This window comes from Euphorbia lathyris, chromosome 1, assembly GCF_963576675.1.
Source record: "Euphorbia lathyris chromosome 1, ddEupLath1.1, whole genome shotgun sequence".
Taxonomy (NCBI): Eukaryota; Viridiplantae; Streptophyta; class Magnoliopsida; order Malpighiales; family Euphorbiaceae; genus Euphorbia; species Euphorbia lathyris.
Genome location: NC_088910.1, coordinates 55,287,050 through 55,300,552, shown reverse-complemented (window position 1 = coordinate 55,300,552; position 13,503 = coordinate 55,287,050). Strand labels below are relative to the sequence as shown.

Here is a 13,503-nt window from a genome sequence, read left to right as displayed (position 1 = left end):
ACCACAAATCATTTCATTCTAGACAAAATGATCATGTGCAGATTTGGAGTCCCTCATACAATCATCATTGATAATGGCAAACAGTTTGATTGCAAAACATTTCGATCATATTGTGAAAACCTGCATATCAAGCTTCCTTTTACTTCGGTTGCTTATCCACAAATAAATGGGATGACCAAAATAACGAACAAAACAATTGTCCACGAATTAAAGAAAAGGTTGGAGAGAAATTGTTAAGAGAGAAATTGTGAAATAAATTTTAAAATAGGATTTACAATTTACATATTATTTTTTTCGATTCCATACTAGCGTACTATAAAACAAAACAAAACAATTCAATATTAAAATAGGATTTACAATTTACATATTATTTTTTCTCTTAACCCTTATTGTTAAGAGAGAAATTGTGAAATAAATTTTGGAGGTCATATATTGTGCTATTGTTGTTGAGAGGCTGTGATTGAGAAAAAGGGTAGTGTGTACTATTATCAATTTTCGATTCCATACTAGCATACTACATTCTTATATTCTATATATGATATGATTACTATCAGATTCAAATACGAAATCATTATTTTATATAAAGATAGTTTTTAACCATTGAGATTTCAATAATTATTGCAGTGACTGAAATATATAAGATTGGATGCTCCTAAATAGGTAGTGTGTACTATTATCAATGTTATCAATGTTATAGAAGCTCGTGTGGTTGGTATTATTAGTTTTTTTTTTTCTAAACCAACTTTAAATCTTTGAAAAATCACCTCCCTAGCTAGTCTAATTTTGATAGTTTTTGCATTCATATTTCAACAGTATTAGTTGATAAATATAACAGAATAATTAGTAAGTAGTAACTAATTTCCTGCCTCATAAATATGTGAAGAAGATAGAATGGTCAAGGAGTTGCTAACTTTGTAGGATACTTTATTCTCCTAATTCTACTAAATTAATTTATTCTCCCATTAGTATGGTCCTCGATGAATGTTTGTTGCAAGACCTAATTGCTGTTACAAATTTCTTTTCTGTTTTTTTTTTAATACCAGCAAATTAGACAAGTTACGAGAGGCAGGGGCGAAGATAGAGGGTCTAGCTCCTCCGACCGTTGGAACTACCCCTATTATGAATGGTTTTGGACCCAGCCGTTAGAACTACCCTATTATGGATGGTTTCGGTTTCCAGGTTCTGATAAATTAAGGTTCAGAATGGTTAATTAACTCATTGCGTTTGTATTTAAGTACCAAATCCAACTTGATTAATATATGATAGACAATAAGTTTCTCTAACTTTATTCAATACAAATCAATACAAAGTAGTCGAAATCAAACTTAATTTTGAGAAATTTTACAGTCGATCACTTAGATGATAACATGTATTGAGCGAGTTCGATTTAGCAATTTTTTTTACCTACGCACGTATAAAATTGGCCACCAACGGACATATCATGTATACACCACCGACAAAGGGTGATATTCGGTGTAAAAACTCTTTACAAGAATTGACTTTAAAAGATGATGATAATAAGAAAGTGAATTGTACATCGAAAATGAAGAGAATGAAGAGACAACGATTTTAGTATATTAACAATATGAGTTTTTAATATATATATATAGACTTGTTTTAAAATCGTGAGACACAAAATAAAAATTTGAGAAATATTTACATATATTAAATCATGTTGTTACAAATAGAAAATTTGATTTTATTCTTATTTTTATTTCTTTGTGATGTCTTCTTTTCCGAAATCTACTCTCTAATCGTAAGAAATGGGGCCGGACAGCAAATGTCCTAACTAAAGGCAAACCAATGACTTATGATATCGTCAAGTGGACTGCTATTTACCGCAATATTTTTTCCAACCACCGCACTTTTTTGACAATTTTGCCCTCCTCATAATTTAAACTCAAAAACTCAAAACTCTCAAATTCTCTCTAGCTTTTTGGATTTTAAAAAAACCCGACCTAAAACGACATGGCGCCAAAGACATGAGCGGGTAAAGGCTTCATGAATGCTCCCGTAAGGTTTTTTTAAAAAAAATTACTCCGAAATCACGGGTTCCGCCTCCGAATCGGAGTCGGAATCCGTATGAATTTAGCCTAAACGGACGGGACGTGCTGTTTCCACCACGGGTGGAACGAACGGTGGAACGGTGCGCGCTGCCCGTTTAGGCCAAATCCATTTAAAAAAAAAAGAGAAAAAAAAGTTTTGGTTTTTGATAAAAAATTATGACAAGGGCATAAATGTCAAAACTGTGCGGTGGGTGGAAAAAACAATTGCGGTATATAGCAATACCCTATCGTCAAACCTTGTCTATTAATCGGTAATTTCCCTTATACACTGTTGTATTTTCATTTAAAATATTAAAACATTTAAAAACGTGAGACAAAAATTTCAGTAATCAATTATCAACTACGTAAATTAATTACACTAAAAAAGTATATATATATATATATATATAATATTCGAAAATGGAGCATACAAAATCCATATTTTTAAAAAAATCAAAATTTTATAGATTAAACCATAATAAAATACTCACATGATAGTTTTAACAAAATCTGCAATAAAAATATCATAAGCTTACTATTAAATATTATTTCTCAAATTATCACATATTGCAAAACGTAGATTACTATTTTAAAATAGTTAATATAGAACTTGTATCTATCATCGAATTTCACCTCATAATTAATATTTTGAGCAAAATCCTATATTGACCAAAACCATTTTATTTGTCTTTCAAAATATCACAACCCATAAAAAAATCATTTGTGGACTTCAATCCAAATCACATAAAAAATAACATCAATTTTATCAATATCTTTACTCAATCAATTTTCAAAATATTAAATGAGAAAACTAAAATTTACCAATAAACGAATTAAAAATATACTCATCAATACTAACTTTAATTTCTTAAAAATAAACACATAAATCATCATATATACACCTTATTTCAATAAATTATAAATTCATCGAAATTGCTATTTTAACAACCTTTAATTAAAATCCAAAATTCACTTTGAAAAATAAACTCATAGAAAATCACTTAACACACACAGACACATATATATAGATCGAAATTTAAATGCAAACATACACATCCATATATATATATATATATATATTAACTTACTTTAACTTCAGTTTAAACTCATGGTAAAAACTATATAATAAAATTCCAATTAATAAAATGTAAAACCTCAGTAAAAAAAATTCAATTTCTGGAAAACATAAAGTTATATATATATATATATATATATATATATATATATATATATATATATATATATATAACCTGAAAATAATAGTTGATAGTTACTTTTGCAAAGAAAAGAAGAATATCACAATTATGACTCGATTTCTTGCCCATAATCTGCCTGACTCGAGCCTATGTTAGCTTGCTACAAATCAAAATCACACTATTCAAAATATATATTAGGATGTCTAGAACCTACCATAAAATATTTTAGCTCAATCGGATATTCAAACTCCGAAAATCAAAGCATCATTGAAGCTGGGGTAGATTTGGGCGCATGGAGCAAAAGAAGGAGAAAATGAAGCTTGGAAAAGATGCATGAAATTCATGTCTATACACCGCGATATTTAGCTTCCCATATTGGAGAATATCCATTTTAATCCTTCCAAAATCTCATTTCTTCTAAAATTTACCTTAAACTTTTAATATAGAATTAGTCTTCAAAATATATTCATCATAATCAAAGCATTCATTAATTATCTCGAAACTATGATATAATTTAATAGTGGACTAATCATTGAGGACACGTACGTGACAAAAGAACTCATATTCCAGTTCAGCTCCATTACGTTAACTTTTTATATATGTTTTTGCTCCAGATTATTATGACATGAAAAATTTATGTTATTGGTTTTTTTCTAATATTTTTTGGACCGGCAAATCAATGATAGAGTTTGAAGACATGATAAACTTTATTTTTTTTGCTCGATTGCAAGAATATTTTTTTTCTTTTTTACCATTAATAATGTTTTTAAAAGGAATGAAGAAGGAAGAGTTCTCCGGATAATTAATGGATACAATTAATAAAAGAGGGAAATGTTTCGATTAGGAAAAATGAAAAAATGCATAAGCGATAATGTTTCTTCTGTAATAATATTGGTTTGGATTTGCTGTGATTTTCAGAGGTGCCAGCATAGTTGGGATGTCTGTTTTTTGCACTCTCTCGCTAACCGGTCTTCAATAAAAAATGGTGGAAATGAAAGATATTTTATTATTATAATAATTATAAAATAAAATTATTTATATTTTGAGATTCAATCAAGATTTTAATACAAATATTAATTATTAATAAATAAATTATTGTTTTTTTTTGGTAGACAAGGAAGGGCTAAGCACCCCGGGAAAAAAACAAAACAACAAAGCAGAAAAACCGGAGTCAATCGAGCCCTGTACTTCTCAGATCAGCATGAAGAATGTCCAGAAGGCCTGCAGGCGGCCTATCACACTCGTGAAGACCCAGGGAAAAATTTCCTGCGAAATTCGCCAACCAATCCGCTGCTCGATTACCCTCTCGGTGAGTATGAACAACACGAACATTCCAATTCCGTTTTAGTAATTTCTGACAAGCCTCGATGATCCAATTATTGTTTAATAAATTGTTCAATAGATTAATTAACTAATATTTAAATTAATAAATAAAATAAAATAATTAATTATAAAAATCAATAAAAATTTAAAAAATGTAACATTGATTTATGAAAAAATTATATAGAAAATTATAATAAAATTATAATAAAATTCAATATTAAAAATTTATATCAAGAATATAGTATCAATTATCATTTTTTTTTATTTCCTTTTCAACTCAATTGACTTGTAATTGTTGATTTATTGTTATATTACGAATTCATATATAATTTCGAACATATTCATAAGCATAAATCCGTGTTTGAAAAATTTCAGTCAATACTTATTACGTAATGCTTTTTATTAGTGTAATATTTTTGTTAGCTCCGACGAATACAAGATAAAAATAAAAATAAAATATTTATTATTAAATAACTTTGATTTATTTTTTAAGTAATTAGTTATTCATTAAAATAAATTTTAAATATTAATCAATTAAATATATATGATTATTTATTTTATCTACCTTTATAAAGAATTAATAAAATCAAACTCACACTTAATATTATTTTATTGTATGAGTAGCAAAACATTAGCAATTTATCTGTTTAATTGTTTTCAATAGTGCAGGAATCATGTTTATGATTTTTACAACTCACCAATTCAAACGTGCAACGTGGCACTCGCTGCACCAGTTGTACTGACACCGATTTTGCATCGCAGATAAATCGGGGGTGGCCGACAAGTAGACAGCCTCATTTTGTGATCAGCAACTCTTCCCTCTTCTCACCCGTCCACGTGTTCCGTATTCGACGACCCGATCTTCTTCCATTCCGTACTCTCCAACCTCGTGCTCTTCAAATTCCATGCTACGCCCTTCTTCTTCAAACCAGCCCACTCTTTTGATATGGATATTTTTGGGTTTTTACATTGTCAGGGATATTTACGGTAATTGTTGGTTTTATACAGGGACTGTTAGGTCTTTGGCGAGATGATATTGTGTTACTAGAAGATTTTCAAGCGGATATTTGTCAGACTTCACTCAGAATTCTGCCCCTCTCTCTTCCTTCCATTCGCGCTATTCTCTCTTCCTTTCTCTGAGATTTTTGAGCTCTGATTTCAAGGTCAGTTTAATGTGAGCGGTTTCAGAAGGGAAGTTTCGAAACTCTTCTACGCAATACTTTTGGTTTTTCCATTTTCAATTTGGATTATATATCCAGTTGAGATTTCTACTGATTTCAAGTGGAGGAGGCTAAATTAAGACATGCAAGACATTCACTCGATTGGAGGCGGAAGCCGTTTGTTTAACGCCGGAGGAGGTGACCGGAGGTTGAGGCCGCACAATCACCAGAATCAACAAGCATTGAAGTGCCCGAGGTGTGACTCACTCAACACCAAGTTTTGCTACTACAATAACTACAATCTCTCACAGCCACGTCACTTCTGCAAGAGCTGCCGTAGGTACTGGACTAAAGGCGGCGTCCTCCGTAACGTTCCCGTCGGAGGTGGCTGTCGCAAGACGAAGCGCTCTAAACCTAAACAAACCACTTCGACAACAGATATCACCGCCTCCACTACTGCCGCTACAACAACAAGACCGCCACCAGAGCAGCAGCCGCAAGAGCAACAAGAAGAACAGCAACGGGAACGGAAATCCTCAAATTCTCATTCTAGCAGCGAAAGCTCCAGTCTGACCGCTACAAACACCACAGCAGCGGGCAACACTGCCTTAGAAGTAGTGTCTGCGCATTCATCAAGCTCTGCCTCGAATAATTTACTAAACGGCATTAATGAATCTAAGCCATTCATAAATTCAAGTTTTCAGGGAGGTTTGCTTGAGCAAGGATCGGACTGTGGGATATTTTCTGAGATTGGAAGCTTCACTAGCTTAATTACATCAACAAACGATCACTTAGGGTTTGGATTTAGTAACATAATGAGCCAACAAAGTCTTGAACAAGTTCAGCAGGATCAGAATCAGCAGTGGAAACAGCCGCCGCAGCAGAAGATGGCGGGATTGAATGAGGGGATGAAGCTACATGAGTCGATGGCGGGAGGGTTTATTGATCAGACGGTTCAAGTTGAATTATCAGAATTACAGAGTAGTAGATCAGGAAATGGGGGATTTGGAACGTTGGATTGGCAAGGGACGGGTGATCAAGGTTTATTTGATCTTCCTAACTCCGTTGATCAAACTTACTGGAACCAGAGTCAGTGGACTGATCAGGATCAACCTAGTCTCTATCTCCCGTAATTGTCCTCATCTTTTTTAACTTCAAAATGAGGAATTAAAAAAAAATCTCTCAAGACAAAAAAAAAAAAAAAAGGAGAGTTGATATGAAAATATAAATATGATATGACTTTCTGTTTATTTTTATTTTTTTATGTAAATTTTTTCAATATTTATTACTCTTTTTTTGGGAGGGGTTTATTTGGTTATTCAGGATGATGTTTGGCTTTGATCTTTGATGATGTTCATGTGATGTGCAACTAACTTCCATGTTTGTTATCCTTTAATGTTTTTCCAAATTATTTTGAAGGGTTTTTATTCCTTTGATATATAATTTCCTGATGTACCTGGAATTAAAAATGAAATGAAAAAATATAGAGGAAAAACAGTGTTTTGTTTGGTTCGAAAATGGATCTATAAATTCTCCTGTGTTGTTTATGTGATTAGCATCATAACAGAAAACACAAACGAAGATAATGAGTGGAATGCAACATGGGGATCGGTATAGAGAGAGTGAGTACCGAGTAGGGAGGGAAGGGGGGAAGATAGTGTACGAGTGGGATTGGGTGGGTGGGTAAAAGGGCCCATGATTTATAGTGACGAGACCCATGCGTGATAATGACTCCACGTGGCGGTAGTGGGAAATGGGCCATAAATGGTAGACGGACACGTGGGACAGAGTGATTGGATAGAGAGAGAGGGAGGTCGGTTTGTCGTGGCGCGCAAAGATATTGATAGGGATGGGGAAGTATGAGAAATGACGTGGATGGGAAATAAGGAGGGGCCCTAGATTAGGTGGGGTGGTTACTAGTAAAAGGTGGGGACCAGTGGGCATGTGCAGAGAGTGGGTGTCTGGTAGGAGTCACGCATAATGAGTCGAATTGGCTGACCCGCTCGACAGACAGATTAGAATGAAGTGGGTTAGGACTAAGACTTGGTCTAGGAGTACCTAAATTGATAAAAATAGCAACTTCCTTGAATGAATTGTATGGTATATATTGGTGTATGAAGCACTGGTTTTTTTACTGTTAGATATTAGAATTAATGCTGCACCCGAAATTTTAGTTAGGTTCTTCAAACTGAAAATGAGAAATGAAAAATATGATAGTAGGATTTCACCTGTTTTGGGCTTTAATTTGGGTACAACAAAGAATGTGGGCTCACTTCCCACATAAATTAGGGGAAGAATGAAAATGTACAATGCGACTGATTTAAATATCTTGAAAATTAAATTGATTTTTTGTTTTTATTTTTTTATAAAAATAATGTAAAAGACGTGAGTGGTGCAGTAGTGCAATGGTCCAAGGATAGTGTAATTGAGAAATGAAATGACCTGTTGAGGTGGCAAGAGGCCTATCACATTCTAATTGCATGAAATGAAATGACTACCCAAATTGACATTCATTTATAATTCAAACGGCATAAACTATACACTATACTGTGTCATGGATCGCAACTGGCTACTTGCCTTTCGTCCGTCCTTCATACAGTTTCCTGTGTGGTGTGCATGTGTAATGTTCTTATTATTGTCCTCAATTTTTTACAATAATATCCTGATACATAGTGTTATATATTTATTGTAAAAAACTGGGCTTGAGAACGGCCCACAAAAGGGCTAATCCTTAATGCTCTTTGTATGCTAAGGAAGGAGATTAAGGATTTGGATGTGTCCTTGGAGCGTGGCATTCTTATGAAGTTCGACATTGCTACTAGACATCCTCCTTCTATTCATTCTATTTCGGTTGGCAGGCTAACTCCATCTTTTACCTGGACTAAAATCAACACTGATGGGTCTGCTAACCTAGATTTATCTCCATCTGGTACATAAGGTATTATTCCTCATTATAAGGGCTTTCTGAAGGCTTGTTTTTTCCCTTCCTTTGGGACATCGCACCACGAAAGTTGAAATTTATGCTATTAAAACGGCTAATGTTTTTGGTTGGTTTTTGTTTTGAATTGAAAGTGACTCGAAATACGTCGTTGATCTGCTTTCTAAATGTAGAACAGTGGTTCTGTTAATGTGGGAGCTGATGAGAAATTAGCTTGACTGTTTACTTATCATGGATATTCATTTAGTATGAGTCTTACTTATTTTTCCAGAAGAAAACTATGCAGTTGATTGTTTCTCTAAGTTTGGGGCGTCCTCTAATAGACAAAAGTGGTGGCATTCTTTCCCACCTTTTTTGTTTTAGTTTTGTTATCCGCGATTTCAAAAACACAATTCATGTTAGGACTTGTTAATTTGGCTCTTTAGCTTGATTTGACCTTACCAGATGTTTGGTACGATGGATAAATGAGATGAGATAAGGATAAATAATGCAAGGTTCTTTTATTCCATGTTTGCATTGGCGGAACTAGAGGTGTGCTAGCATGGACTGGAGCCCCGGCAAACCGCCAGAAATTGGTGGAAAATAATAACATGGCCCCCCTAATTCCGACAAAAGAAATTGCAGCACATAGCATGGTAGTCGTAAGGAGGCTAGGTTGAAGAAAAACTGAATAACTTTTTTGTTTTCGAAACAGTGCCATGGATATAAACAATACAGATACGTATACACTTGATTGAAATAGTATCGTTTCGATTAATTAAAACATAAAAATAAAAAATAAAAAGAACATGTTATGTTACTTAATTGCAAATCCATCCTATCATGTAGATTCTCACATTGAGATAAGATTTCATCCATGAACTTCATTCTCAATATCAAATCGTAATTTTTCCACTTCTAACCTTCCCTGATTTGTAAGTCCATCTTTTATATTACATGTTTATCGATTTCCATTTTTGTTTTTTTCTCTCTCCCCTGGTTTTCTTATTTCATTGTTATGTTTAATGCATTTGTTGTTGGTTTTGCTATAAGAATGGATAAATTCTTGATTAAAAAGTCAAGGACAAATTATTATTCAAGTGAAAATGAACTGTTAATAAAAAAAATTGAGCCCGGCTTATCTCGAATTCTAGTTCCGCCACTGCATGTTTGTTTTAGAGATATAGTAGGAAGATAAGGGAGGGTTAAGGGTGTTAGCCCTCAAATCATAAACCCATGGGAGGCTCCAGGGGGAGCCGGTATAGGCGTCCGCCTAGGGCCTCCTATTTAGGGCCCGTTTGTTTTACCTACTGTTTGGTGTTGGAAAAAGCTGCTTTTCCAAAAAACAGAGATTCTCTGTTTTTGTAAAAGGCTGCTTTTCGGGTGTAAAAGGAAAATAGGAGATCACTAATCAAACACCTAATGCTGCTTTTCAGATGTAAAAGGCAAACAAGAGGTCACTAACCAAACACCTAAAACTCTCACTTTTGAAGTGAAAAGGCAAAAATGAGCATGAAAATGAGCAACCAAACACCCCTTAGAGAGGCCTTCGATCCATTTTTTTTTCAATTATAATGTAATAATATTAAAATCTTAATTGTCAAAAATTATTTTCATAAATAATTATTATCTCATATTTGAATTTAATAGTAATCATATATATCAAATAAGAATACAACGTGTTAAAATAAAATCGAAAATCGACAACAATTACACACATGGACTATTTCTTTCTTAGCATGATATAGGGGCCTTCAAAATTTTATTTCATTAATAATAATAGAAATAGATCAGTGTGGTTATTGAAGGATATCAAGGGTAGGATGGATTGTATGTTTTCTTTTATGTTTAATGTAATTTTTCTTTGTTTAATTTAAGTGCATTGCGTACAACTTAAAAAAATATCAAATTTGACATTTATGTACAAAAAAGTACGATTTTAGACCTAAAATTTACGAGAGAGTTAAATTTCTACCCTCATTAACTGAAGGTGAGTTTTTATTATCAGGAATTTCAAACCTTATTGAGTGTTTAGAATGCCAGAGACTGGAGGCTAGCTAGAACATGAAATTGCACGAGAAAGAAAAAAAAACGCATCTTTCATTAATTGAGCCTTGACAATAAATTGTGTGGCAAACATTAGGCTTAAGATTGCAATGTTTTGTATGTTGAGGATATATTTGTTCTTTCCAAATAACCATAGGGCTAAACTTGTACTTTATCTCGTAATAATATACTGTTGTTAACTTCTTTATTCTCTTCAAATCGCCTTAAAAAATTGATCTTTATTCGGTTCTTTTTGACACAATTAAAATAATTAAATAAAATGTATATTTGTAAAAAAATTTGAAACATTAGAACTGCCTAGTGCCGCTTATACCCAAAGGTGTATGGTATAAGAGGGTGAGATAAGTTCCTACAATTTTAATATGATGAAAAATCTATCTTATCCCTAGTTATTAACTTGCTGTAATATAAATAGGAGTAAGATAGTAAAATATATTATTTTATCATACCTCTATCCAACATATCAAACATGAAATAATAATTTTCCACTATCTTATTTTTATCTATATCCCAACCTTTATCCTTATACATATCCACATCAAATACCAAACGCTAGGGGTGCACATGGTCGGTTAACCAGTCTATTAACAAAAACTATGAACCGGTCCATTTAATTCAGTTAACCATATTTTGGTTAACCTATTATTTCGGTCGGTTAACCTATATCTTGGTCGGTTAACCGTTAGTGACTTTTCGTAGTAAATATCACTTTAAATCTATAATTATTCCCTTTAAAATAAATATATAATTATTTAAATATTAGATAAAAATATTGAACTTCAAATTTAATTAACAAGATCGCCAAAACAAATAAATTTTAAGTTAGTTTACTATTTTTAACTTAAAAATTAATATAAATATGTATATTTATATATTTATAATTAAATTTCTACATATATTGGTACTAGTTTTATGTGTATCAATACATAACCGGTTTATTTTTTGATTTCGGTTAACTATCGGTTTTTGAAATGAAAAACCGTAACCTAGTCCATCAGTTATGGTTAACCTATTTTTCGGTTCAATTTTGGTTTCAAGAATCAGTTTTTGGTTTTCCGGTTTTCCGGTTAGTTTTGTGCAGTCCTACCAAATGCCCCTATTTCATTTATTCTTTCATTTTTTTATTATTAAATTGGGCTTAGGTTACGAAGGTTATTCATTTTAGTGACAACCTAGGTGGGATGAAAAGGTCGTCTTTTATTTCCCATTGAATCAGCTTTTACTCGTATATACATTTTTATTAGGGGTACCGAATACCGAAATTACCAAAATAATTGACACCGACACCGAACAGAATAACATATAAAACCGAACTGAAATATTCAGGTCGGTTCGGTTTTAAAACAAACAAACCGAATTTAATTAAAAAATAAAAACAATAAATAAAAATCACTATATTTCATCATTAAATTTTCCTCAAGAATAAAAAATTTAAAATACTTTCAAAATATATTCATATTAATTTATTATCTCAACAACAATAAACAAAATTAAACTTGTAAATTCAAATATACGTATGTATATATATAAAATAATATAGAATATGTGTAATTCGGTACGGTTCAGTTTTTTACATTTTCTAATCAAACCGAACCGAACCGAACCGAATATCGAAATGTACAAAAATAAAACTGACACCGAACCAAAGTGTCAAAAAACCGAACCGAAAAATCAAATTCAATTGGTTCGGTTTGGTATGCGGTTTTCATTTGCTATTGAATTAACTTTTAATATTTTTATATATTCCAAAATACACAAGTAAAAGGAGGGGCAGATGGAAGGATACATACAGTGAGAGATTCAGTTTTCATTGGCGAATATTTTTTATATGGATCGGTAATGATAGTGATGGTTTTGATAGTAAACCAATAAGTAAAATACTCTTTACTAGCATAGCTAGAAGAAAATAATCTTATTCAAAGCGTAAACCTTAGTTCCAATGAAGGAAAATAAGTTTAGATTGATAAAAAAAATGTACTTTTTCTTACAAACATTAGGCTTATATAATATATCTTCCTGTGAGCAAAGACCTAATATCCCTCATAAGGCTTTGTTCATTATCACTGCAAAAAACTGAACTGAATACTACTGAACTGAACTGGACTGAATTCTACTGATACTGAAATAATAATATAATCGTTTAAAAATAGCAATAATTAAAATAAAAATCTTATAATAATATAATAATAATAATAATAAAATAATTATAAAAAATAATTATAATTATAATAAGTAATGATAAATACTAACATTATCATGTACCAGAATCTGCAAGACTTGATGAGGAAGTTATGCCACACGCACACCGTGTAGGCTGAAATCTGCCATAAAATCTGCCATAATTGATAGCCGACCACAGGCACACGGTGTGTTAAAATAGGAACACGTCGTGTGAATTACCTCAAAAGAAAGAAGTCGAAACTTCCCAAGAATTCCACACCAAGTATGAGTAAAGTCACATGCATGTGGCCTTCATTGTCTTGTTGCCAAGATTGTTTGACTGCCCACTTGTTGTCTCCACACACTGTGTGAGCCATGCCTCAAGCTTTCCCCGGTTCTTTCGTGTTGATACCTTCATCATATTTAGTATGCCTTTTGGTAATATATTTTTAAATGTTTTTATACTAAACCTTAAAACTCCAACCCCTCTTAAAGTAGTCCCTGCATACTTGGGTCTATTGATCCATCGGCCTAGAAGTAACACTTGAATTTAGGTTCAAGGAGAGGACTACCGGTTTTCTAGACAGGGGGCTCTTAGCTCTATCTCATTATACCTATTTGGATATGTCCTATTG

The 13,503-nt window shown here is 32.5% G+C and overlaps 1 protein-coding gene across 1 annotated transcript; it reads left to right on the top strand.

The window, feature by feature from the left end:
- Window positions 1-5,532: 5,532 nt before the first annotated feature.
- On the top strand, window positions 5,533-7,135 carry LOC136233804 (dof zinc finger protein DOF5.4). Its single transcript, XM_066023494.1, has one exon. The coding sequence runs from the start codon at window positions 5,868-5,870 to the stop codon at window positions 6,855-6,857; it is 990 nt and encodes a 329-aa protein (XP_065879566.1). The 5' UTR covers window positions 5,533-5,867; the 3' UTR covers window positions 6,858-7,135.
- Window positions 7,136-13,503: the final 6,368 nt, after the last annotated feature.